The 27,741-nt window shown below is 47.0% G+C and overlaps 1 protein-coding gene and 1 long non-coding RNA gene across 10 annotated transcripts in view; one reads left to right on the forward strand and one right to left on the reverse strand.

Moving 5' to 3' along the window:
- The first annotated feature begins 2,453 nt into the window (after positions 1-2,453).
- On the forward strand, positions 2,454-23,061 carry LOC141278823 (uncharacterized). Of its 2 annotated transcripts, XR_012332166.1 has the most exons (4): positions 2,454-2,818; positions 2,912-3,091; positions 3,800-3,860; positions 9,736-23,061. It is a non-coding gene; the product is annotated as an uncharacterized lncRNA (long non-coding RNA). The 2 variants fall into 2 exon arrangements; XR_012332167.1 differs by lacking the exons at positions 2,454-2,818; positions 2,912-3,091; positions 3,800-3,860 and adding an exon at positions 8,844-8,997.
- Positions 7,877-27,741, reverse strand: part of NFKB1 (nuclear factor kappa B subunit 1) — a 121,999-nt gene continuing 102,134 nt past the window's right edge. For 6 of the 8 annotated variants that reach the window (XM_019926486.3, XM_019926485.3, XM_073805559.1 and 3 more), the window contains 9 exons: positions 25,255-25,369; positions 18,249-18,450; positions 17,635-17,804; positions 17,196-17,298; positions 14,421-14,545; positions 13,010-13,076; positions 12,534-12,706; positions 11,601-11,781; positions 7,877-8,848 (listed from right to left, as the gene is read on the reverse strand). In XM_019926486.3, coding sequence (XP_019782045.1) covers positions 8,691-8,848; positions 11,601-11,781; positions 12,534-12,706; positions 13,010-13,076; positions 14,421-14,545; positions 17,196-17,298; positions 17,635-17,804; positions 18,249-18,450; positions 25,255-25,369 — 1,294 coding nt within the window. In that variant the 3' untranslated portion in view covers positions 7,877-8,690. Of the gene's footprint in view, positions 8,849-11,600; positions 11,782-12,533; positions 12,707-13,009; positions 13,077-14,078; positions 14,163-14,420; positions 14,546-17,195; positions 17,299-17,634; positions 17,805-18,248; positions 18,451-25,254; positions 25,370-27,741 lie in introns of those variants that run through there. The other 2 variants (XM_019926489.3, XM_019926491.3) reach the window with 2 other exon arrangements.

The following is a 27,741-nucleotide window of genomic DNA, read 5'->3' on the forward strand; positions in this document are numbered from 1 at the left end:
GGGCATCTAAATGATTTTTAATCCCAATTTAACTGCTACGGAGCTATGAAAACTTGGCACAAAGCCTCCAGCATAGCTGATGGATGGGGGAGAAGTCAGATGATCTCTTAAAAGCCACGGTGACGAGCGAGAAGGACTGAAACCGTGAGTTACTGAAACCGTGAGTTACGGCATGGTTTGCAGAAAGGCCCAAACTTCCGGTGATGGAGGGAGCGATGGAGGGTCTTTCCTGGTCCAGCATGGCCTCTTCTGTCTAAGGCGGTGGCCCTGTGGGTGACTCGCTGGCCACACATTCTTTCTTGAAGCTTTAAACCTGGAGTCTCTTTGCCTTCCAGAACTAAAACGAACGGTCTCTGGTGCATTTGCTGTGTGCATATGTTGATCATCATTCGAGACGTACTTTTGGTGAGGTAGGAAAGCAGTCGGGGCCAGATGGTGACTCTGACCTTCCCAGATCAACACTGGGAAGGAGAAGACGGCTAAGGGCTGCTTTGGCGTCAGGCTGACTTGCCCAGTCGTCCATGAGCACATAAATACTTCCTGAGCATGTATGTCCCCGTCTGTGGGAGAGGTAAAGTCACCCCTGGTGCTGGGGCCCAGGCGGCGATGGAAGGGGTGTAGGGGGTGGTACTTAGGAAGGAGACGGGAATGTGTCTTTTGGGCGGCCCTGCTCGGGTGGTGGTACCTGCCTGTGGAGCTGCGGGGGGTCTTCACAGGGATGTGACTGCTGATCCTTTGGGCTCTCTGGGCCAGGCTATGAGACAGGATTCCGCATGAACACGGTGCCCCTTGGGGAGCATTTCGGATGCCCTGGCTTGAATTTTGGTGGGATGGAAGGGACACAAGGAAATGGGCAGAACCAGGTAGGGTGTGGAGATGAAGCTTCTGAGGGCTCCAGAGCCAAAGAAGGAGAGTGAGGCTGAAGGAGGCTGGGTAGGGAGAGAAAACCAGCATGGCTCTCGCGGCCCCTCTGGGGTTCATTTGCAGAGACTAGCGTGAGTGCCTCACGTGCTGAAGCCGCCGAGTCCTTTGTTGATGGGATGCCCGTTTCCCACTGGTGTACCAGCCTTCAGTGCCGGCACCTGGGCAGCTTCGCCTACCCCTCTTGGGCACGTCTACGCCACCTTGCCTTTCAGAGCAGCCGTGCGGTCCGTGATTGCCTGTGGAGAGAGGCCCAGGAGCACAGTGTGAGCACTGATGGCTGAGTCCAGCCCCTTACACTAGACTGGGGACCTCCAGGCACCTCAGCATCTTTTTGTTTCTGTGGAAAATGGCAGGAATTACTCCCCCTGCCTGCTTTTAACCTCTCAGATTGTTATGAGAATAAATATTTGAAAATATCTTGTAAAAGGCAGCATTCATGTTTACAAGTTTTGTTTTTATATTTTTTCAAAATTACGAAAGGAAGTTTATTTCAAAAGCAAAAGAGAACATTTACATTTGAACAAAGTGACAAACTGGTTGTCCTGCAAAAGAAAAAAATCATGGCATGAAGTTTCTCATTTAAAATTTTTTTTTTTTTTTTTTGCGGTACGCGGGCCTCTCACTGCTGTGGCCTCTCCCGTTGCGGAGCACAGGCTCCGGGCGTGCAGACTCAGTGGCCATGGCTCACGGGCCCAGCCGCTCCACGGCATGTGGGATCCTCCCAGACCGGGGCACAAACCCGTGTCCCCTGCATTGGCAGGCTCAACCACTACGCCACCAGGGAAGCCCTTCATTTAAAATTTTTGAAGCAAAAATAACTTCAGTTGTGCATTCTTGCCTTAGGAAGGGAAGGAAAACTGTAAAACAGGTTTGGAAAGAAAAAATCTCTCTGGCCAGAGAATAGACCTAGCAACATGGTTATCTGGTATCCGGCATCAACTCGTCACCCTCCCTGAGCTGATGCCATCGTATTCGAGGTTTCATCTCACCATCTTCAGCACCAACTCTGCTTCCTGAGTCCCAAGAAGGAAGCCTGGGAGATGGGATTGCTAGAATTCAGTTTCATCTGCTAGTCTTCTGCCAGTTCTCTGCAGACTGCAAGAAAGATGAACTTGCTTGTCCCTCTCCTTTGGGTGGGACCCCAAGCACCACGGCCCCTTGAAGACCTTCAGCTTTAGCATCATCATGCCCAAGGGCTCTTGCACGGCACTTAAGGGACTACAGACCATGGAGGCTGGAGAGCGGGAGTCCTCCTGAGTCAGAGCAGGGATAACAAGACGTTGCTGCGGTAGCTGTCCCTCCCCTCATCCTACCTGATCTAATACCCTTGGTCATCTCTGAGGATTTCCGTAAGAGAACCTGTGACAGTCCTTCCAATGCTGCTTTCCTTCTTAATCCAGGGAAATGATTTTGCCCTTGGTCATGGCCATTTACCATGATTGCAGGTGACTTTCAGAGTGAGTGGATGTTTGCACACAAGTTGGAACTCGAAGGAACTTCAGGTTCAATCTCCATCCTTTAGGTAAGGAATTTTGATTTGTGCCAGAAACCGGGACCTGTTTGCCAAAAGCAACCCCCCTCCTGATACTGGGAACCTGATACTGGGAACAAAATCACATCACCCACGTAGGTAGCCTCCCAGCTCTTGGTGTGGCCATGGGACTAAAGTTTTTTTCCAGTGCAATGTGAGGGAGGAAGGAGCCCATTCTAAACCCCCACATGTACTTCTCCGTGCTCTCCCTTCCAGCTGACCGGACCATCACCCCCAGCAAGACCTTAGGAGCCAAGGGTTGGCGGGAGAGTCACTGTCAGCCTGGATCCCTTCATGACTATGTGGAAGAGAGACGCCCTACTCACCCCTGTCCCCTACTGCAAGTGTGGTTTATTGAAACACGTGAGTGGAGACGGGAGATCCTGTGGTTTAAATGCTTTATGTGTGCCTCAGTCTCCTCATCTGTAAAACTGCAACAAAGTTCTTACTTCACAGAGTTTCTGAGCAAGTGATATGGGATAATGAGTCACCACTCACTGTAGAGCCTGGCAGGTGACAGATGCTCGAGAGATCTAGACCGAATACATATCTTCGTTCCTTGAGGGTTGTTGTGATATCTTAATGAAATAATCATTTTGGAGAGAGATATCAACATGGAAAAGCTAATTGCTGGAGGTGAGAAAATGCTGTCTCAGCCCCTTCCTCCCTCTTATTCTAAGAAACTTTAACAATTTGTGGACCTAGTCACTTGTCCAGGGTAATGGAAGCAGGCTATTACAGACACAGTGGAATCTATAATAACGGAGAATGCTATCCATTTAATTTCACGCCCCTCCTCAGCACTTCCCTCAACCCCAAACCCAAGCTACGAACCTAGAAAACCCATGGACAGGAACTTGTAGTCTGTGGGATTGGTGTTGAAACAAAGCAGCAGCTATACTGAGGATTATAGGGAGGAGATGTTTTCACGTCGTAGGTGTTTAAAAAAAGATGGCAATTTGTATGATTTATTTAGATGATCTTTAAGATACTGTCTAGCCCTAAGTTCTGTGATCCTTAAGAAAATAGAAGAATTTTAGTTCCACCTTCTCTGGACTTCTGTGCCTCCCTAAGTCCATTACTTGTGGAAGCACAATCAGAAAGAAAATTCCCCCCAAAACACAAAATAAGGAGGAGAAAGAGATGTAACTAGAGACCTCCAGTCTATGAATAATTTATAGTTAAGCATCTTATTACAGGGAAAATCAAGTCATGTGAACATTTAAGCAACATATCTTTTTAGTGATACTCTGGGTTCACTTTGCATTTTGCCTGGGGTACATTATGACTCCATCATCCTCATACAGATTTGTATGGATTTTTTTCTTTCTCTCTTACATACAGGAATTCAGGTATGGCTAAAGAATAACCTGTGGAATCAGACACACCTGGATTTGAATCTGGGGTGAGTTAGTTAATATTCAGATTATCTGTTTCCTCATTGTAAAATTGGGGTTAAATATGTACCCCATGGGGATGTCATGAGAATTATCACTAGAATTCATTAAAGCAAAGGGGCTGGCAAATAACAAATGCTCAAATCTGCCTGACTCCTTCCCCTCTTTTCTCCTGCTAAGATGCAGAGGGTCCGGTTTGTGGGTTTGTGGGGCTGCCCTCCGAGATGGTGCTGGGAATATCCTCGCCACATCCAACTACTGCAGGGGACTCCGGTGGGTAAATGAGTAGCAGGCTGGCTTCCTACAGCCAAAAAAGAAAGACTGCCGATCCTGAAAAAGTCTAGGTTATGCTTGCAGGGTAGAGAAAGCTCAAAAGATGACGAAGGTTCTAAGGGAGCTATTTTTATTTTATTTATTTATTTATTTTTATTTTTGGCTGCGTTGGGTCTTTGTTGCTGCGCGTGGGCTTTCTCTGGTTGTGGCGAGTGGGGGCTACTCTTCATTGAGGTGCGCAGGCTTCTCATTGCAGTGCCTTCTCTTGTTGCAGAGCACGGGCTCTAGGTGCGCAGGCTTCAGTAGTTGTGGCATGTGGGCTCAGTAGTTGTGACACGCGGGCTCAGTAGTTGTGGCTTACGGGCTCTAGAGCACAGGCTCAGTAGTTGTGGCGCACGTGCTTAGTTGCTCCGCGGCATGTGGGATCTTCCCGGGCCAGGGCTTGAACCCGTGTCCCCTGCATTGGCGGGTGGATTCTTAACCACTGCACCACCTGGGAAGTCCAGGAAGCTATTTTTAAATGGCTTCCTGCCGAGAGACAGCTTCCTGGGAAGGTTTATTTCAGGCCCATTGTAGCTTTCCACCTGCCTCCTGCATTCCTTCTGGTATTTTTCCCCATCTGCTGGTCCAAAATGAAAAACACTCCTTCCTCAGAGGCACAGACAGCGTTGGTAGCCTTTTTGTCTGAGCACCATGCAGAGGCTCAGGCCAGTGCTGCAATCTGGGAGGAGAGAGAGGAAGTTTCTGGAACAGAAGCAGGGCTTCTTATTAAAGTAGGGGAATGTTATTTTTAGTCTGGGCATGAGTTGCTTCGTTGTTCCTGCTGCCGTCAGCGTCTCTTTAAAGTGACCTCCTGGTGTGGGAATTGTTGGGCTAGAGACCTGGAGATGGTAACAAGCCAGCCCACACACCTAAGACTGAAAACATCAGCCATTGTTTCATTTACTCCTGAATCTGCCACTGCGGCAGGCCTCCGCGTGTCAGCTGAGGCAGCGTGAAGGCTAGTCAGGTGTGACTCTGGCTGGAATCCTCTCAAAGCTTCACTCCCTCACACATCTGCCGGTTGACGCCGGCGTTGGCTGTGACCTTGGTGAAGGCTGTTGGTTGAACACCTACACGTGGCTTCTCCACGTGGCCACTGGCTCCCTCAGAACATGCCTGGTGACTGGGTTCCAGGAGGGAGAGACTCGACCCAGGGGGACTGAAGTTGTATTGCATTTTCTTACCTAACCTTGGAAATCCCTTAGCATCACTTCTCCCCTTGTCACACACCCGGCTAGATGTACAGGGAAGGAACGTAGGCCCCTCCCCTCAGGAGGAGGAGTGTCCGCACGATACCGTAAGACCAGAGGCCTCGTCGTGGCCGCCTGGAAAATAGCTGTTTCTCACAGAGGAATGAAACTGGCGGAGGAATGGAGGCGTGGGTTTGCTGTTGGAGAATCATGGAGACTCAAGCTACTGTTTTTACTTTAAACGTAGAACTTTCGAAAACTGGAATACAGGCATTCCTCGTTTGATTGCGTTTTTCTTTATTGCGCTTTGCAGATATTGCAGGGGGTTTTTGTTTTGTTTTTTTTATCAATTGAAGGTTTGTGGTAACCCTGTGTTAACCAGCGCCATTTTTTACAACAGTATTTGCTCACTTCGTGTCTCTGTGTCACAATTTGGTAATTCTTGAAATATTTCGAATTTTTCATTATTATTGTATTTGTTATGGTGATCTGTGATCTCTGATGTTACTATTGTAATTGTCTTGAGGTGTCACAAACCATGCCCATAGAAGACGGTGAGCCTAACCGATAAATGATGTGTGTGTTCTGACCGCTCCACCGAATGGCCGTTCCCTGTCTCTCTCCTCCTCGGGCCTCTCTATTCCCTGAGACACGACAATATTGAAATCAGGCCAGTTAATAACCCTACAAAGTCCTCTAAGTGTTCAAGTGAAAGGAAAAAGTTGCACGTCTCTCCCTTTAAATCAAAAGCTAGAAACGAACAAGCTCAGGAAGGTATGTCGAAAGCCAAGAAAGGCTTAAAACGAGGCCTCTCGCAGCAGTTAGCCAAGCCAATTCCCTTCCGTTCTTGAAGGGAATGAAACGTGCTCCTCCAGTGAACACACCAAAGGTAAGAAAGCAAAAGAGCCTTATTGCTGATAGAAGATCAAACCAGCTACAACATTCCCTTAAGCCAAAGCCTGTTCCAGAGCAAGGCCCTCCGTTTGTTCAATTCTGTAAAGATTGAGAAAGGTGAGGAAGCTGCAGAAGAAATGTCTGAAGCTGGCAGAGGTTGGCTCAAGAGGTTGAAGGAAGGCAGGCGTCTCCATAACATCAGAGAGCAAGGTGAAGCAGCAGGTTATCCAGAAGATCGAAGATAACTGAACGAGGTGGCCACACCACACACCAAACTTTCAATGCCGATGAAACAGCCTTCTACTGGAAGAAGATGCCATCCAGGACTTTCATAGCTAGAGAGCAGAAGTCAATGCCTGGCTTCAGAGGACAGGCTGATTCTGTTGTTAGGGGCTAATGTACCGGGTGGCTTTAAGTTGAAACCAGTGCTCACTTAACAATTCCAAAAACCCTAGAGCCCTTAAGAAGTACACTAAATCTACTCTGCCTGTGCTCCATAAATGGAAGAACAAAGCCTGGATGACAGCACATCTGTTTACAACATGGTTTGCTGACTATTTTAAGCCCACTGTTGAGACCTACTGCTCAGAAAAAGATTTCTTTCAAAATAGGACTGCTCATTGACAACGCACCTGGTTACCTGAGAGCTCTGATGGAGATGCACAATAAGATTAATGATGTTTTCATGCCTCCTAACACAACATCCATTCTGCAGCCGTGGATCAAGGAGTAATTTCCACTTTCAAGTCTTATCATTTAAGAAATACACTTTGTAAGGCTATAGGTAGAAATTCCTCTGCTGGATCTGGGCAAATTCAATTGAAAACCTTTTGGAAAGGATTCACCATTCTAGATGCCATGAAGAATATTCATGATCCATGGGAAGAGGTCAAAGTATCCACATTCCTACAGGAGTTTGGAAGAAGTTGATTCCAGCCCTCATGGACGACTTTGAGGGGGCCAAGATTTCAGTGGAGAATGAACTGCAGATGTGGTGGAAACAATAAGTAGAATTAGAGGTGGAGCCTGAAGATGTGACTGAAGTGCTGCAACCGCATAATAAATCTTAAAGGGATGAAGAGTTACTTATGGATGAGCAAAGAAAGTGGTTTCTTGAGATGGAATCTATAGCTGGTGAAGACTGTTGAAATGACAATGAAGGACTGGTTTAGTGTGCCCCCAGCAGCTGGGCTGACAAGTCCTTTGTGGAAGAAGGATCTGGGTTGCACACCACCTCATTCAAACACTTTTCATTTCTCCTCTCCCTTATTTTCAACCTCTTGAGTGAAGAGTTCAGCAAAGCTTCGTGCTGGAAGGCTTTTCAATACTTTATGCATCGCAGAGGCGTTGGGAACACACTGAGGGTTGAAGAGGAAACAGTTTTGCATGAGATGATGGAGGAAGATGAAGTGACACAGCCTAAATGAAATGAGCCTGGCAAGGATTTGACAAACCCAAAGCTTTCATCCCAGGTTGAAATATTTTTTTTTTTTTTGCTCATTTCTGGATCAAAAAATTGATTCTAGAGGGAACTGTGAATGTGAGAACCAGGCTATGGAATGATCCCGTGATTATAAGGAATAATCTTAGAAAAATATTTGTAGAGATCAAACAAGATGAGCTCATCAATTTACTTGTCCTTTTATTATAAAAGTAAAATAAAAAATAGCATTTATAAATCCAACATTTTTTCCTTTAAAGTATTTGATCTAAAAAACATATTTACAATAGCAAAATGCAGCCAAGGGGGGAAATACCATTTTCAGGACTGATTGTAACCATGTTTAAATACTGACATGTACATATTCTTTTTTCAAATCACAGAGAGAACCACATTAGGAAAAGCAGTGAGCTTTTTTTTTTTTTTTTTTTTTTTTCCAGCCACTCAAGCTTGCGGGATCTTAGTTCCCCAACCAGGGATCAAACCCGGGCCTCCTGCAGTGGAAGCACCGAGTCCTAACCACAAGACAGCCAGGGAAGTCCTAATGAGCCTTCTTTTTTTTTTTTTTAAAATCACACACCAAATAACTCTCACTTTAAAATTCATAATCCTTAATCTGAATGCACAACTGTGCTATGGACGGCCAGAAGGAACACCCAGTAGGGACTGTGACAACTTTTAATGACAGTGGGGAAGCAGCAGAGGGACAGCAGCAATGAGAGCAGAAAGCAGCTGGTAGAGCTCAACAAGCTACCGCACTCCCGAAGAGGCGTCAGCCCAGCCGCGGGCTGTGATCGTAGACGCTATCGGTAAGTCAACTGAACTAAAATTCATTTCAGAACCAAAGAAGAAATCCACGTTTAAGGCCTTGAATTACACCCAGCGCGATCCAAGCAGGCCGGTATTCCTTGGAGCACTTCGGATGCACTTCCTTCCTCTGGACAACGCGATGGAATTTCAGAGCTTTGGTTTACTCGGTGTTGGAAGCTGCCAGCAGGCTAAATTTTGCCTTCTAGAGGTCCTTCCTGCCCGTAATCGTGGGGCACTTTGTTAATAGTTAGCAAGGAGCTGCCGCTGGTCAGAGACTCTGTGAAGCTGAGTTTGCAGAAGGATGTCTCTACGCCGCTGTCACAGACGCTGTCGTCCCGGAACTCGTCTGGGGGGAGAAAGCACGGACTCACAGGGGTGCACGGGGAACACGGCCATCCCCGCTGGGCTCCCGTGTGTATCTGGAAGGCTCGTGGGCTGCAGAATTCTGCCTGTTCCCCTCCACCAGTCACCACGGGCCCACCTACGCCGCCCCAGGTGTTGCTACTGTTCACGGCGCGGGGTGGGGGGGGAATTGGGGGGGTGGGGGGGTGGGGACAGAAAACACTGAGCTTTATAAAAAGTGTGAAAATGTCAAAGTTAGCCAAGTGCTTTCACCTCTCTTTCTTATAATCTAGCCTCATGTTTATCAGAATCCTTTCTGAATTCTCTAGACTCAAAGTGTACCTTTTTTTTTTTTCTTAGAAATTAGGTGTATTTTTTCCACCCACTGTATTACCTATTTTATAGCTGGGGAAATTGCTGAACGTAGGCAAAATAAATTGGTGACAGAAGTAGGAAATGAGATCTCCCTCTGGGCCTCGTATGCTATTAGACACTATACATTGCCTCAAAAATATTTTGGTAGCCAAAAAAGTGAGTGATTTTGATGAAAATGAGCCTCTACTGGGCAATTAGGTCAGATTCTCCTTTGAGAAGTGTCTTGAGGGATCTGAGCAATGTGAATTATTTCCTATAGGGGGAGAGTGACCAAGGAAACAGAAGTCTACCGTACGCGAATCAAAAAGCTATCTTCTTGTATATTAAATTCCAGTGTTAAAACGTTAAGACCTTAATGGCAGGGGCATGGCTATTGTCATTGATTTATTCAACCCATCAATCTTTATGGGTTTCTGTTATGTGCTAGGAACTGTGAGGTATTTTAAAAATAACTACAAATTGAGGGCTTAAGGCTTTTTAAAATATAAGTATTTACCTACTTCTTTGTTTGTGCAGATGGAGCGTCAGGTCATATGACAGGAGATGCGGGTGGTTTTCTGGTGGATACGCTATTCCTTTCTAAAGCGTGCACAACACCTGTCCTCACTCCCCTAGGAAGGGCCCTCCCACCCCAGCAAGGTGACACCAGTGCTGAAACTGAACGGCAAGAAGGAGCCCGCCAGGTAAGGACCTTTGCGGGGAAGGGGACGAGAAAGCTCAAAGACCCTGAGCCTGGATCGGACTAGTGATCTGGGGGGGCAGAAGGAACACGCGGCAGGGCAGGGGGGCAGGAGGAAGCACAGGCGAAAGCGATGTTTGAAAGAGAGAGCAGATAAAGCAGGGACACTGTCTTTGCTGCTCACTGACCCATCTTCAACGCCTGCAACACTGCTGGGTGGGCACGCCAGATGTGCTCAGTAGAGATCTGTTGAATGGCTGAATGAAGGGGAGGGAGGAACGTCATTTTTAAAAAGAATCACACTACCTGTTGTGTAGGGAATGGCCTGAAGGCGGGCGGAGAGATTGGAAACAGGGAGACTGACTAGGAGCTGCGGCAGGCATCAAGGCAAGAGATGGAGGTGGGCTGGGTGGGGGCGGTCGGGGCCAGCGAGCGTTCACACGCAGTCGCAACCTCTTGGAGGATAGCAGTGCTTGTGACCGCCGTGGCCAGCGCCGAGCCTGGCTGTGAGTGGGTATCAAGAGTCCTGGGCAGGTGAGGACAAGTAAGGAGCACCTAGGATGGGGCTCTGGAGGCTGCAACTTTAAAAGGTGAGTGTGGAGGTGAGCGTGCCAGGGGAGAGCCCGGAGGGGAGGCTGTCTGAAGAGCGGTCCCCCGGGATGCGCGCTGCGAGCGGATGGCGACCAGATGTGAGCAGACGCCGGTCCTCGTGGTGAGAGGGGCCTGGTGCAGGCACAGGGTGTCGAGGAGAGAGGAGAGGAGGTGGAGAGAAGAACGCTACAGAGTTCTTCCGGGAAGCCTGGCTGGGTAGGAGAACAGAGAAATCGGGCTGCGGCTAAAGGGGATGGGGGAATCAAGGGGATGTTTGTTTCCGTCTTCTTTTGAAAAGATGAGAGAAACTACAGCACGCTTGCGAGGGGATCTAGTCGGGAGGGAGAAAATGCTAAGGCATGAGAGCAAAGCGAGGGTTAGAGGAGCAGGACCTGGCTGGGCAAGAGGCGGGCCCAGGCGGGCTGGAGGTCTGATGGTGCAAAGATGAGAGAAGTCTAGTGGTTCCTCTGTTCTCGGTGGAGTGAGGCGAGGACACGGGATGAGTGAGGAGTGGGAAGGGGTGTGGGCAGCGTAGGAGGAGAGAGCATGAGAGAAATGGTTGTTAGGGCGGGAGAATACATTTGAAGGGAAATGGAGGACTGTGGCGCTGGGAGTCCATTAGGGCACGCGTTCTAGGTGGGGTGACGGGGCAGCGTTGTGGACGCGGGGGGAGGCTGAAGGGAGGAGAGACAGGACCACAGGAGGGGAGCCTGGGCAGCGGTGGGAAACATCGCAGCGTCAGTCCACAGCCTGGGGCGCTAGTCCTGCCTCCACCGACCCGGGTCTGGACGTTTCTCTCTCTTTCGTAAATTTAAGCAGTGAGAGAAGTAATGCTGGCCTTCACCGCCTGCAGCCTGCTGTTTTGGTATTTACCGTGAACCTGAGCGACTCGGGTGCCCATGTGGCTGTTGTGGGGACAGCCCCTCCCCTGAATGGTAGCGTCCGGAGGGGAAGACAGTACAACCTATGGTCCCCGAGGGAGACGGATGTAGCGGACGGCGTGTCCGGGAGGTGGTGGTGGGGAGGACAGACCACAGCCCCAGAGGCTGAAGGCGCCAGCCTGGCAGGGCGGGGAAATGTCTCGACCGCTTTTTCAATCCTTTTTCTTTACCTATTTGCTGCCCTGTGGAAGCAGGCGAGAAGGGCAGCGAGTGGGCCTGGGGGGCAGCCTCCACCGGGCTGGTGGCCGCACTGCCCGACGTGCAGTAGGCTGCTTGGATCACTTCAATGGCTTCGGTGTAGCCCATCTGCCTCAGGGCCTCCACCAGCTCTTTTATTGTCCCCCCAGAGACCTGCGAGACAGAAATGAAGAAAGAGGATGTCTCTGCGTTCAAAGCTGTGCAGGGACAAGCAGGCAGGCTGTGAACACGACAGCACGCCCCTTCCCCCGAGATAGCCGGCAGCCTGGGAGGTTGCTCTCAGGGCAGAGAGCAACTCAAAGATACGCGGTCTTTGAATCAAGTTTCCTGTTTCAGCTCAAAGACCACTCAGGAAATCACGGAGAAGCACTTTATAGTAAGCAGAGAAGGTGCTGAGGCAGTAAAACTCTACCCAGAGTGAAGTCTACCCCATATCCCTGAAGCTCTGGAAACCACTGAGAAACGAGCTGATGATGAACTTTGCCACAGAAAGTAATTTCACCCCGTGTTTTTCTACCTTTTCGTTTTAGAAAGGAAAGCATCACCAGGTAATGGCTCCGCAAGGAGTCACGTCACTGGTTCCATGTGCTGACATGCGATCAAGGCATGTTCTTGGGGAGGGCAAGGCATGAAGGTTGATTACAGTCTTTCGTCTTTGTTCAGCGAGATCAGAGTTCTGTGACCATCCTGACACTCTAAGTAGCATTTCTGCAGCAAGTCTCAAGGTGTCTGAAAACAGCCAAGGTGGGTTTCCTGCTGTCCTGGGTCAACCCTCCCAGGACACGGGTAATGACTGATTTTCTACCTCAGAGTTAAGGGAGAAGGAAAGGGAGTATGCTCCGGCCAATGGTGTTAACAGAGCAAAGTCAAATAAACGTAGTCAAAGATGTAAGACGACGTGTTACCTCGTAGTTGTCCATGAGAGTTCTGGAAGGAGCAGGACTCAGCCGGAAGGCATTATTTAGTATCCCCAAACCTAATTTCTGTGCCAGAGTAGCCCAGTTTTTGTCTGGATCAGGAATTTCTAGCAACTTGTAGAGCTGCAACTTCGCATCTTCAGTCAGCTGTTTCATGTCTCCTGAAGAGAATAAAGAAGAAACACGACCGTCCTAACCGACCAGAGACGCTCCGGAGGGATGGATCACTGCCACACCGCTCACCCTCCCGCCCCGGGGAAGCAGTCACGTTCCTTCACGTGGAAGTTGGCAGCAGCCCACGCTGTCGTAATTTACAGCCGGACCTTCTCCGTGGCGCCCCTCCAGGGTCTCCTGATTCTGAGAGAAGCCCCTGTGCCTTTCACAGCACACCCTGACCCCCCCACCCTTCAGTGACAGGGTGGAGATGACACTGGCTCAAAGAACCCGCTTCTCCCACAACTCACCTTGTGCCAGTAAATCGTCAGATGTAAACTCTGGCTCATAGGGTTTCCCATTTAATATGTCAAATACCTGTTGGGAGGAACAGCACGGGGAGATGTTGCACGTTACAGGGACCATGAGGGAAATCTGCTTCTCTGTAATATAAAGGACTCGGCGTGTCCTCCTCGGGAGGGGCCAGGACCCCAAAGACGGAGGAATGGGAAGAGGGGTCAGTACCATCGCCCGGGAATACGCGTGCCCTCTGGGGGGCTCTGGGCCTGGGAGGCTGTGCTCCACGGGAGCCGCCTGAGGTGGGGAGCAAGACCCAACCCAGCCTCACACAGAGCCAAGGCCACGGCCCTGCTGAGGGGCAGAGGCAGTCTAGGCCACCCAGTCAGCCACGTGTGGGTCAGCGATGTTCCCTGAGAGCTAGGGAGGGGGCTGAGCTCACGCTGAGCTGTGAAGCTGGGCTCTGCGGCTGCCCCTCCTCCCTAGTGAAAAGGCTTCTGAGAGCGAGTTTTACGAACGTGCCCAAACTGAGGTGTACAAACGCTCACAGGGCTTGGGGTCAGCCTCCTGGCACCATCCACGTTTTAACTGCGGGGCCAGAAAAGTCTTAGGTTAAAAGGGAGGAAAAAACCAAAACTGCATAGCTCTGGGGGCTGTTCTGCGCTCTCTGCAGTCACTCGGTGGCTGGCTGACCTGGGCGAGGACCACATGGGGTCACTGAAGTGGGTTATCTTTGTGTTCTGTGGTGAGGCTTCTGGGAAAACCAGGCGTTCAACGTAAAGAGAGCCGTGTGGTCTCTCCGCCAGGGTCACTCAGCTCAACCCACGCGGCCCGCGAGGGGCAAGCGGGCAGTTTTGGACAGGGAGCGGCACCTGGCCCTGCGAAGGGTTAATATTCAGCTGGGCCGCCCACCTCCTCCCTCTGGCTCCCCTCCCGACGCCCAAAAGACCCAGTAACTGCTTTCGCCTTCAGATCTCAGGTCAGCAGAGTTCCGAGGAAAGCTTTAAGGCTGTTTACTTTGTTTACATTTGTGCAGATCCTCAGAAGAATCCCCATTTCTTTTTATGTTCAGAAATCACTTACCGAAGTTCAAGCCAACCGTAACAGTTATCCTGGCTTCAGAAACTGAGATGGGAACGACTGTGGTGTAAGTTCAGAGTGGGTAACCTGTAACGTGAATTTTGTGTTTCTCTCATCTAACTCTGATCTGATTAGCCATATACTTTTACACTCAGAACTCTGCTGACCTAGATCTTTCACAGATAGGCTTTTCAAGATAAATACAGCTCTTGACAAGCAGACTTTCTTAAAAAATAACAGGCATGTGCTTTGGGGAGTAAAGACCGAGGAAGGCCACCTGCTCTGACGTCCCTGGACCTGGAGCTCCCTCAGGAGCAGCGAGCACACGGGCGGAGCCGCACTCACCTGCCAGCTGGTGGCCATATCCAGAGGAGTGGTTCCTGGCAGGACTCCTTCATCCTCTCCATCCTCGTCCCAAGAGTCATCCAGGTCGTACAGAGGCTCAAAGTTCTCCACCAGGGGATCTGCTCCTGCGAAGTCAAGTTAACACAGCGTTAGGTAAACCCACATCTTGTCAACTTCTAACTGCCTGCAGGGGTCAGAGTCTATAAACAGGTAAAACATGTTTATTTATAAGCATATAAAACACATTTTCTACTGAAACATCCAGAAACCTGCTTTTAAACTTAAAAATTTAAATTTAAATAAGTTCTAATGCATCTTGACTGTAAAGGTGACTGCAGATACCCCATATGGCTAAGGACACTTTCAAAAACAAAAGACCTGGAACACGCTGACTCTCACATTTGACGCTATAGGACAGTTTTCAAGTGAACGATGCATCTTTAACCTGAGGACCGACGGCAGCAGTTTACAGGGACCAGGGTGCACGCTCGGGATTAAGGTCCTAAATGTTCAAATTGATGCCCAGCGCCGCACGTTTCTCAGCCTCTTCACCTGCTGGCTCAAAAGAGCAAAGCTGCTGCTGTCTAGTGCCAACCTGTTCCGCTTTACTCCTGGGTACGGCACTGATCCTTAAACGCAAAATGCCAAGAAAACCTTCTGGTAGGATGTGGAGTTGTTGAAAAAGTTAGGGCCAATCTTGGAAAATCTGGTCTGTTCCTTAGCCAGCAGCGAGAAACACCTGAAGTAACTCAAAAATTAAGGCTAGAGTTAACTTCTCAAAGGCTTAGAGAGACTATTTTATTGCTGCCTGATGAACAGTAGGAAGTTCAGCACGCTCCCCTTTTGGAAAGAGGACCTTGTTTTAGTCTTGCTGGGAGGACGTTTGACTCTTGACCAACTTCAATAATAGGGGATAATAAATAATAATAGAGATAATAATAATAATAATGAGAGGATCTGCATGCCACTTCTTACTCTGTTCTCCCAGCTGCAGCCTGATCTCTGGGGCAGTAAGTGTCACCCGACCACGGAAACAGTAGAGAAAGTAGGATGAACAATTTGCAGGACCCAAGATGGAGAAGCTTAACTAGGTCTGTTCCTTACGTGATCTTCTTCATGACTCTGAGCTCAGGACTAGGATTTTGTTTTTGTTTTTAAATTTTGTTTTTAAATTTTGTTTATTTTTGTCTGCGTTGGGTCTTCGCTGCTGCGCGTGGGCTTTCTCTAGTTGCAATGAGCGGGGGCCCCTCTTCGTTGCGGTGCGCGGGCTTCTCATTGCGGTGGCTTCTCTTATTGCGGAGCCTAGGCTCTAGGTGCACAGGCTTCAGTAGTTGTGGCTTAGCAGGCTCTAGAGCACAGGCTCAGTAGTTGTGGCGTGGGCTTAGTTGCTCCCCAGCACGTGGGATCTTCCTGGACCAGGGCTCGAACCCGTGTCCCCTGCATTGGCAGGCGGAGTCTCAACCACTGCGCCATCAGGGAAGCCCAGGACTAGGTTTTTCTTCTGAGTTTCTTCATTTATATACTGGAGAAACTGCTACTTGCTACTCCTTTCATGGGATACTGAGAATTAGAGAGAAAGCATTCTTGGAAGGGTCAGAGCTTCTCGTCTGAAGGCATTTCTTAATTATAACCAGTGACTCCCCACACTATTCATCCACACTGCAATCATCGTCTCTTGTTCACGGGAACGTCAACTTGACAAAGGAGGAAAGAAAAGGCTGCTGCTTATTCGGGATGTGATGTCAGAAAAATGTAGTGCTGCCAAAGAAAAGGTTCTCATATTTTTCTGGCCTCAGTTTTTTTTAGAAGGTATTTAATCTTCTCTTTTCTTGAATTTGTGAAGCATTTATTTTCTAAAAAAAATTTAATAACCTCTGAGGTAAATCACATAGGCCAGGACAGGCTTGAGATACCAATTCCATTAAACATTTTTTGAGGTTCTAAATACACAAGGCAGTAGAGATTCAAGGATGAGCAGGAATAATTTTTTCTGTATTTCACAGGAAGAGAGGATTGAATTGGAATAACACCTTCAAATCCTTGAGCAAAACAGGGGACAGAAACACAGCAGAGAGAATGGAGTCTGGAAGTTCAGGGTGACGAGGTGTGACTCACAGCTCTGCCCCTTACTGGGGCCCTGGGACCGGGATGCAGAAGTCTCTCTAGTCTGTTTCCTTGGCTATAAAATGGGGCTAATAATGGGCTTTGTCTCAAAGGGTTATTGTGGATTAAGTAAGACTAAATGAGACAGTGCGTGTGGAGTGCCTATAGCCCAACAGCCCAACAGCAGCTAGCGATGTTTAGTGCCTGGTACATGACAGTACTCAACACACCGCCCACTTGTTTCTTCCTATTACTCTGGCTTCTCAGGGACCTTTCTTGCAAAAGGAAGTCTTTAAATCATTTCTTATACCAATAAACTTTTCCTTCTGAGGACTTGTGACATGACCTGAGGTGGATACTGCTCCGAGTTCTACAAGGAATTCGATTCAACGTTAAGAGCTCTTGTCATGGGAGTCAATGAAGACAACCCACATCCAAAACAAACAGGTGAACTGGAGAGTAAAAACTAACGTGACTGTCAGCACGAAGCCCGGGACTACTAGTCCAAACAGTGCCTCTACGGCAGTTGAATGTGATTTGCCAGAGAACTTTTATTTACTTGTGCCTTTCTGCAGCGGGTCTGTGGCTTAAGAAGGTGGCGTGGCTGCTCTACTGAGGCTGGGTTTGCATTCCTGATGACATTTTCCATCACCGACCGCCAGGCTCCCTTACCTGCTGCCTTGAGAAGAGCTGCCAGCCTCGTGGACCCTCTCCCAGCTGCTATGTGCAGGGGTGTAGTTCCGTCATAGGTGGTGCTGTCTACATGGGCATCACCCTAAAATCCCCCACACAGAAAACGGTTAGTCCAAGGTTCTCTCGCCCTTTTGTCCCCGCCTCCCCCTGTCTGCATGGCTCCCCGGGTCATATTACCAGCCCTGTTGCTATTTTGGGCAGGCTCTGCCATTGAAGAAATCCCCAGTTAGAAATAACCAGGCAAGGGATGCCGGGAGAGCCTGAGCTGCTATTCTGAAGCATCGAGTAGATAGAGTAGATGTTACAAAGGTGGAGCAGAATGTAGGGAGATAACCTGTTCGCGACATCATTCTTCGAAAAGATTTCCCCCAATCCCCTTTGGGAATTGAATGCAAAGGCAGGTAAGCGCATCCTTCACCTCCAGGAGCAGGCAGCCAGCCAAGGAGATGTTGTCGTGCTCCACGGCCAGATGCAGCGCCGTGCGCCCCGACTTCCGCTCCTGAGCGTTGACGTCAGCCCCGGCGCCCACGAGCAGCAGCAGACACGGCAAGCTGTTGCTCATCATGGCCTCGTGAATGGCGTTCAGACCTGCAGCCCAAGCACAGGCACGGTCACGGGGAGGGAAGGCTGTCGGGGGTCAGCATGTCGAGTGCCAACAGAATCTCTCCTTCAGACAGTCTTTACAGGTGCTGTAAGTCAGTTATTCTGCATGTAAACCCAGACTCCTTTCACGTTCTCAGGAGACACTGAGAGCATATAAACATTCTCCGAATAACGGATGCTTTCTACATACCAAGACTGGTGTTTGCTCAGGCCTTTGCTTTTTCCTCCTACTGACTGCCTATTCCAAATCATCTTTAAAGGAATTAGCTACAGCCAGCAATGGAAATTTCCATAAGAGATGATGAATTCTAAGTGATTAAGGAAAGCACTCTGGGGTGCCAATCAAATAACACACATTTACCAGAGAGCTACTTTTTGTGTAGAAAGCAGACAGAGAGGGTTACACCATGATGTGTGACTGTCTCTTACCTTCCCCGTTGGGGTGGTTGATAAGTTGTGCTGCCTTCTTGTGCTTGAGTAAAATGCTGAGAATTTCATCGTGTCCTCCTTTGGCAGCCAGGTGCAAAGCAGAGTTACCCGAGCGGTCCAGAAGGGTGAGGTCGGCCCCGGCCCTCAGCAAGTCCTCCACCACAGCCTCCTGGCTGGTGATCACTGCCAAGTGCAAGGGTGTCTGGCGAGAATAGGCAGGAGATGACACTGGTCAGCGGCATACTTGTAACCCACAGGCTTATGAGCTGTGACTGCAATAGGTGGAGTCATACTGAGGGGCCATTTCTCATTCCCAGATTAACTTCTCACCTTTGCAAATGAGTTACTCTCTGTTCCACATCATATGCTAATGAAGTATTGGGATGGCCAAAAAAGCGCCTTTGGTTTTTAAAGTAAAAACCAAAGACACATTTTTCATTTTCGCCAAGAACTTTATTGAACAACGTATTCACCCTTTTGTTCCACTACCTTCTGCCATTTTTCAGGCAACTTCATAATTCCATCTTCCCAAAACTTTTTTTTTTTTTTTTTTGCAGTACGCGGGCCTCTCACTGTTGTGGCCTCTCCCGTTGCGGAGCACAGGCTCTGGATGCGCAGGCTCAGTGGCCATGGCTCACAGGCCCAGCTGCTCCGCGGCATGTGGGATCTTCCCGGACCGGGGCGCGAACCCACGTCCCCTGCATTGGCAGACGTACTCTCAACCGCTGCGCCACCAGGGAAACCCTATCTTCCCAAAACTTTTTTATCTTTTTGCACAAAGAACTGTTCCAGGTGCCTTTTACAGTCTTCCAGGTAACTGAAATTTTTTCCATTAAGAGAATTTTGTAAAGACCGAAATGAAATCTGAAGGTGTAATGTCTGGTGAATATGGCGGATGAATCAGAACTTCCCGGCCACGCTGTAACAGTTTTTGCCTGGTCATCAAAGAAACATGCAGTCTTGCGTTATCCTTTTACAGTCTTCCAGGTAACTGAAATCTTTTCCATTAAGAGAATTTTGTAAAGACCGAAATGAAATCTGAAGGTGTAATGTCTGGTGAATACGGCGGATGAATCAGAACTTCCCGGCCACGCTGTAACAGTTTTTGCCTGGTTATCAAAGAAACATGCGGTCTTGTGTTATCCTGATGGAAGATTATGCGTTTTCTGTTGACTAATTCTGGACGCTTTTAGTCGAGTGCTGCTTTCAGTTAGTCTAATTGGGAGCAGTACTTGTTGGAATTAATCGTTTGGTTTTCCAGAAGGAGCTCATAACAGAGGACTCCCTTCCAATTTCACCATATACACAACATCACCTTCTCTGGATGAAGACTGGCCTTTGGTGTGGTTGGTGGTGTTCATTTCACTTGCCCCACGATCTCTTCTATTCCACATTATTGTACAGTATCCACTTTTCATCACCTGTCACAATTTGTTTTAAAAATGGAACGTTTTTGTTACGTTTAAGTAGAGAATCGCATGCAGAAATAGGGTCAAGAAGGTTTTTTCCCCACTTAACATGGAACTGAAACATCAAAGTGACTGACGTAACCCAGCTGGTGCACATGATTTTCAAAGCTTGATTTGGATATTCTGAGTATGTCGGCTATCTCCCTAGTGGTATAATGGTGATCGTTCTCAATTAATGTCTCGATTTGATTGCTATCAACTTCAACTGGTCTACCAGACCGCAGAGCATCGTCCAGCGAGAAATCTCCAGCACGAAACTTTGCAAACCACTTCTGACACGTTCAATCAGTCACAGCACCTTCTCCATACACTGCACAAATCTTTTCGTGTTTCAGTTGCGTTTTTACCTTTCTTGAAATAATAAAGCATAACAGGCCGAAAATGTTTTCCTTCCATCTTCAATATTAAAATGGCTACACAAAAAAATCACCAATTTTGGTAAGTCTTTTTTTTAAATGCACGCTGATATGACAGCTGTCACATACAATCTAACAAAATTGTTTTGAATGAAGCTAAAGACAACCAAGTGCTGTGAGAGCCGTCTTACGGAAAAAACCGAACGAACCTTTTGGCCAATCCAATATATATACTGGACTAACATTTAGTCGTTCAATTATCAAGATTATTTTTTATATTTACAATTCTTAATAGCTTTCTTGTTTCTCACTACAGCCAAGTGATTGTTGATATGTTAACTCATCTATTAGTAAATTTAGTTTTCTTGAATTTCTAGGAGTCTACCTTCAGCTGAAAAATCATGTTAACAAATCAAATCAAGGCTATGGTTTTACTGAAGAAGTTTAAATAAACTGCCCGATAGAAACCAATTAACAAAGGTGCCGTCATTCTATACTGACATGGAAAAAAAATGTGCTAAATTAAAAACTACTGTTCCGTGGACTGGCTCCATGAGACCAATGGATAGAACTCTGCTACTCCCATTTTAGAGGATTCTCAAAGTCATACTAGGACCAGAGAACTACCTCTCACTAAGAGGGCTCGGATGGACAAACAAGCTGAGTTGCTGACACCTAATAAGTGTGTAAACAGTCCATTTGATTATGCTGCCCACGAAGCAGTACCTCAGTGAATGCAAATGAGATGTTTTGAAAACTGTGTGTTTTCAAAATCAGTTAAGACAGACACAATCATGGAAGTATCTTTCAAAGAACTGAGGCCACTGACACAGAACAGCAGTGTATTTTTATACAAGTCAGTCTATTTCACAGAAGCCTGTGAAATCCAGCCTGTCTAGTGACAATTTGCCTAAACTTTCCTTCTCAGTAAGCAGTTAGTGGCTGTAGCAGTGACAACAGGTGGGCCACCGACATCCTGGCTGGGGCATGGCACATGTAAACAGGATGAAAGATGCTTGTGCTGCCTAAGTCTCATTACAGTGATTATTTTTTTTATAATTAATTAATTTTTGGCTGTGTTGGGCTTTGTTGCTGCGTGCGGGCTTTCTTTAGTTGCGGCGAGTGGGGTCTACTCTTCGTTGTGGTGCGTGGGCTTCTCATTGCAGTGGCTTCTCTTGTTGCGGAGCATGGGCTCTAGGTGCGCGGGCTCCAGTAGTTGTGGCACACGGGCTTGGTAGCTGCGGCTCGCGGGCTCTAGAGCTTAGGCTTGTAGTTGTGGCGCACGGGCTTAGTTGCTCCGCGGCGTGTGGGATCTTCCCAGACCAGGGATCGAACCTGTGTCCCCTGCATCGGCAGGCGGATTCTTAACCACTGCACCACCAGGGAAGCTGCTACAGTGATTATTTAATATAACAGAAACGGATTTTTTTTCTAAATTTCCACTCTCACCCTTATTTTTTTCATCCCTTAGAACTATATCCTGGCTTGAAATGAATCATGTCCTCAGAACTTTAGACATTATAGCCAAGAGCCTTCCTCTCAAAAAATAAATAAGTAAATAAAAGCTGTGTTTATAATCAGATATGTTATTTGGGGAGATGGGAAAAGGAAAGACAACGATACTGGAAAAAAGATCTGAAATCACATGATACCATTCAGAGATTTAAAATTATCTGTAGTTTCAATATAAGTTTCATATCATACAAAATCTCTTACCATGAGTAAAAAAAATTTTTTAAAGTTTTTTTTCCTATGATTTTCTATGACATTTTAGGCTTTAGATCTTAAACCCCAGGATTATATCTTAAGCAGTTACACAATGTAGGAATCCAGGAACTTTTCATGCCATGCCTGCTGGCATATGGACTTATGCAGACACTCTGCAGAGCCAAGTACACAAATGCCTCAGCAATCCCACTCCTGTCTGTGTATCTGACACAAATCCACAAGGGCACATGGGTGAGACTCTTCACTGAAGTACTGTCTGTGCAGGTAGGAAGAGAGAAGCTGGTTCAGTGTCCACTGTTGGGGAACAGGTACATAACAGGTGGAAGATGTAAACTATGGGATCCTCTTCAGGAGTAGAAACAAGGAACTAGCTGTACACACAGGTGCGTGGATAAATCGCATAAGCAGTGAAGGCAGAAATATAGTGACATGTAGCACAAAGCCACTTATGCAATTAAAAAATACGTGCATGGGGCTTCCCTGGTGGCGCAGTGGTTGAGAGTCCGCCTGCTGATGCAGGGGACGCGGGTTCGTGCCCCAGTCTGGGAGGATCCCACATGCCGCGGAGCGGCTGGGCCCGTGAGCCATGGCCGCTGAGCCTGCGCGTCCGGAGCCTGTGCTCCACAATGGGAGAGGCCACAACAGTGAGAGGCCCGCAGAATGCAAAAAAAAAAAAAAAAAAAAAATACGTGCATGAAGAACTATATGGACACACACAAATGAGTGTGTGTAAAACTGATGAAACCCAGATGAGATCTGTGGATTCTATCAAGGTCAATTTCCTGGCTTTGATACTGGACAAGAGTTATGCAAGAAGTTACCACTGGGGAAACTGGGTGAAGGGTACGTGGGACTCCTGGTACACTTTTTTTTTTTGGTAACCACCTATAAATCTATAATTGTATTTAAAATTTAAGAAAAAGGTTTATGCAAATCAGGAGCAGTATGTATAATATAATGTGGACTGTGTGTAAGGATATACTAAAATATCTGTCTATTTAAAGTTATATATATTTTTATGTAACCAATACCTGGGAAAATACTTATAAACACAATAGTTATATTTGGGAGTGGGGCTGGCAGACGTATATGCTGCCAGGGAGGGTAACCTTGATTCTCTAATGTATATCCTTATGTACTATTTTAAAAACTATGAATACATATTATATTTATAATAATCAGAAACATTAAACAATACATGCGCAAAAACCCCACTAATGTTTTACAGGAACATATGCAAATAAAACAGTTGATATCACACACACTGGAGTTGTCGTTTATGTTGTGGGGAGGGAAATGGGAGAGGAAAAGAGGGTTTAAAGGGAACAGGTTTCAGAAGTATTTTCAGAAAAATCTTAACCCTATGCACTTGGATTATTTTGAGTGTGTCTTTCTCTAGAGGGTGGGTGGCAGAGAGATTTGATCGTGACAGATGGCCACAGAAATGTACTAAGATTAGTGAAAGGTATTCTGGGAGAATGTTTAAGACAATTGCCAAATAATCCACATTACTTAGGGAACTAATTTCCCATCACGAATAGCTAAGAGGAAACGTTTACAACAGATAAATGAAAGTCTAAATCTTAGTGGGTTTCTAGTTCTCAAATAAAAGTTGCCATTGGGTGTGTGTGTAAGACCTAAAAGGCAAACCAGGGGGATCCCGAATCCTTGCCCATCAATGAGAACAACGTAAGGTGGGGAAAACGGACCTGCATTCTCCTGAGACTCCCCAAATCAGAAGGCACACAAGTGTCAAAGGTGGTGGTTTGAGAGTTTTTGTCTCCAGCACACTGGAGAGTCTCAATATATGTACCCAAATGATACAGTAAGGAGTTTGGCACATAATACATCACAACTACTAATATCCTGTTGTGCGGTGTCCTTTGCAGGTCCTATTTATAAACAGAAAAACAAGCAATTCCTTCAATCTGACCTCCAGGCATTGAATTTAAGCTGCCTTCGAAAGGAGGACTGAGAGGTGACAACATCCCATTTCTAGTTTTATTTGTACACTTGGGATGGTGAAAAGGGACAATCAGTCCAAAAGCCTGCGAGAGTCAAGCTCTAAGGGCCAAATGACTTTCCAAATACCAGCAACACCCAAAATGGTATGAAAATCTGAAGAAGCTATCCTTTAAATATATGTCTAAAATTAGACCTCATCCTAGTTATTTTATGAGTCAGTGAAGAATCCCCAACTTCATTTTTCCTTTGATCTTAAGCATGACAGCCAAAGAAGAAGCCTAACGCCTTACATCCATTACTTTCCCTTATCGGGAAACACCTGTCCACAGATAAAAATCTATCGAGAGATACATGTAAACATTTCAGGACTTCTGCTTTGAGGAAATAAAAATGATTCACATCACCTGCTTTAAAAAGTTGAGAACTGGAACAGACACCTTTACTGTGTAAATAATTACGCATGACGGCTGTCTGTATTTTTAGAGTAAGGGATGTGCTCGACTCAGGCATCCGAGCATACCACAGAGGCCAAGGAAGTTTGGGAAGTCACTCTGGTTCGTGTGAAGAGAAGGAGAAAACAGGAAAGCCGAGAAGGCGGCAAGACCAGGAGTCTGTAGAGAAGACTGAGGGGGCCGGGGAAAGGCAGCAGGAAGAGAGAGTGCCCCGGGAGGGAGGAGGGAGCAGCTCTGGAGAGCGGAACCCTGCTCACGTCCTGCTTGTTTGGTCCCTTAGCCAGACAGGTTGGTCCAGGTCTGCCGGCTCCCTACACCCAGCATCCAGGCTTTGGTTCTGTCCAGCAGTTTTAATCTCCTTTCCTCACCTGAAATCTGCACGTGCCCAACAGGCAGCCTCACTGAGTCTCCAGTCAACTCCCCTGTCTGAAATATTTGAAGACCTCTGGAACAGAGGTCCCGAAGCTGCTTTTGAACCCACCTAATTTCTGTGTAAACCTGATTTGGGCAAATCCCTTTGGTGTCCCCTGTTTTCTTCACCTTGAGCTTTCTGTTTCTGAAAGACACTTCTTCCTTCTCAAGCAACCTTTCTACCTTTCTGTATTCGGATTCAGCACCCTTCATTTGACATGCATTTAATCTAGATGCTGTCAACATGTTTAGCAGACTTCAAAATTCTTGTAAATCACTAGCTTTTCAAACTTAACTTTTCTTCAATTGCATTTTTTCTTGACAGATGTGACATATTTATTCTATGCTGGATCGACTGCTTTGGCAGATTTCTGAAGTTTAAAGTTTGCAGTCCCCCAGCAGGATGCTGAATTTCATTGTGGGGTGACTGCTATTGCACCCACAGATCAAAGGATCCTAATTCATAAAAGAACATTCCCATGTAATGGGCTTTTAAGATATTACCTTCAGAGACATTTTGTTTTATTAACTGTTAACGTTATATGCTGTTAAGAAACACGCGCGCACGCACACATGTACAAACGATGGATTTTTATACAGTTGTCTCCTCGATATTTCTGCTTACCTGGTAGAGATCATTTCTCATGTTGATAATTTCTTCAGAAATCAAGCCAGATGTGACTTCTAGCAGATCTCTCACAAGCTGAGCATGAAGGTGGATGATTGCTAAGTGTAAGACACTGGAACAAAAATATAGTGGCAATAATCAACTAGACTGTTCATGGAAAAAAAAAAAAAAGATTCCCAAGGTAGGATTAGACTCCCAGACTGTATCTGGCTCTCATACCTAGTTTTCTTTGGCCCCCAGGTGTCTCGAATCTATGAAACATCTTGTATCCAAGGTGGGGAGGCTTTACTGCCTACTCATTTCCAGTACCTGCCTGCTCTCTGGTCTCTGGGGACATTCAGTTTGGACCCTTGAGGTGTAAAGGAACCCGGGCTTCGAGACACAGAAACCTATGTTCAAATCCCAGCTCTGCCTCTGTGCCTTGCACTTGCTCCTCTGACTTTTCCCTGACTTACCCCGACACACAGGTGACGTGTGTAAAATGGCTGCACTAGGATCTGTTCAGAAGAGTGTAGATATCTCCCGTAGCTCTGCCACCTCCTCCCGAATACAGTGTGGTGGCTTTTTAAGATCTTCCTAGATCCCAAGAGGGGAGAATGGAGTCAGGCTCTTAACTATGGGGAGAAGACTCTAGACGCAAACTTCTGAAGGAACAATGTAACTGTATCTCTCCACCGAGTCAGTCCCTCTGCCTGCAATGGTTTTGCTCCTCTTCTCTGCCTCAGCGGCACCTCTTTATCCTTCATATGCCAGTGCAAACCTTACATCCTTGGAGAAGACTTCCTCAACTTCCTAGGCAGAGCAAGCTGCCTCCCCTCAAGTTTACTGCTTGGTTGAGCGACTGCAGTTTGCTATACATCCTCCTCTCTGGCCTGTGATCCTCTCAGAGGCTGGTTCCCTCTGGGTCAGCCTTATAGCCCTGGCACACAGTTTAGGCACTAAAATAAGGACGACTGAACAAACTTAGGGCGAACACTAATGAGGCTGAAAATATTGGCAGGTGCCAATCATCACTCCTAGGAACAAATTTTTTTAATTGTTAAGAAAACTTAAAATTAATTGGAAACGACTCAACAATAAAAAGTGGCTACTATTTGTTTAGAGCTTCTAATACCAGACCACACCAAGCACTTGACATACAGTATCTGACTAATCACAACAACAATCTTATGAGGTAGGTGATATTATCCTTATTTTTCAGGTGATGAAAGTGAGACTTACGGGTATAATAGAACTCAATCCAGGTCGTATATTAAGTCCAGGACTGTCTTGCCCCAAAGCCATCTCTTAATCCCTTAAGCTCTCCTGCTTCAGGGGCACATGGGCACTGCTCTGTAGAGTTGCAGATGCACATGCAGGAGGATGAACCCTCCGAAGTATGGACAGGTTATGATGCAGAGCGCTCTGAGGATCCCAGGGAGGCAGTACATACGGGATTTGAGGCACAGGCTGGCTTTTCTCTAAAGATATTAGGTGTCATTTTATTCAGGCCACCTTCTTGGAAATAGCAAGTGTATATTACTTGGGATTAACATTGACTCAGGAGAGCCTGAAAAACTAAAGTGCGACTTCGTTATTTGAGAGATTTTTTAAATGAATGATTTCAGGGTTTCAGTCCTGTCTTTTGAACCGTAGGGCTGGAAGAAGACTGCTGAAAAGGGCCCAAAGTCTGACGCAGACATGATGCACATGTACCAAGAAAAAGGTCGTACTTCAAAAACTGCCTAAAAATTTCCATGTGCAGCTCAGCACTTTGTAGCAGAAGCACATTCCCCCTCCCCCATAGATTTTCACACCCTCGTGGGAATTTCCCCAGTACCAGAAGCTTTTTTATTTTTTTTCTTCATTGTATTTTCTGTGATGACTAACGGCCACAGGATTCAGATTATTAGCTGAATACGATAAACTCAGTGAAAACAAGGGGCTGAGCTGTGAGGCCAAAAGCTATCCCTTGTCTATATTCTTACGAGGACTCCTTGGTCTCCCCAGGTCTCACCCCTCTGGCCTCCAGCTGCGACAAGCCTCGCAGGCCTGCTTGCGTGAGTATGTTTGGGGTCCAGGGCGGGGACTCTAAGGGTTCATCTCCTGCTTGGGCAGGGAAAGCCACCTCCCCAGCCTCTCCACATGCATCCAGGTCCTTACACACGTCTATACCTTCCCCTCAGTGCCCTCACCTGAATGCATGTGCCTGTGTCCCTTTCCACAATCCTCCCTTCGAACACCAGCAGTCCCTTTCTAACTTACCTATGCTCGTCTTTCTTAGGCTCATCGGCAGGTCCCTAAAAAAGTCACCTGAAATGCTACTGTCCTGTCTTGGTTAACTGTGATTATATGCTATTGAATGCTAAATGGATTATTTAACCCTGTAAAAAACATTCTGCTGTTCATGACTTTACACAAAGAAGGCTGTACTGGTTCCTCTCATACTGTATTAACGAGGCCAGTGGTTACACCACATCCTTGGTTAAGCTGCAAGGAATGAGA

Source organism: Tursiops truncatus, chromosome 5, assembly GCF_011762595.2.
Source record: "Tursiops truncatus isolate mTurTru1 chromosome 5, mTurTru1.mat.Y, whole genome shotgun sequence".
Taxonomy (NCBI): domain Eukaryota; kingdom Metazoa; phylum Chordata; class Mammalia; order Artiodactyla; family Delphinidae; genus Tursiops; species Tursiops truncatus.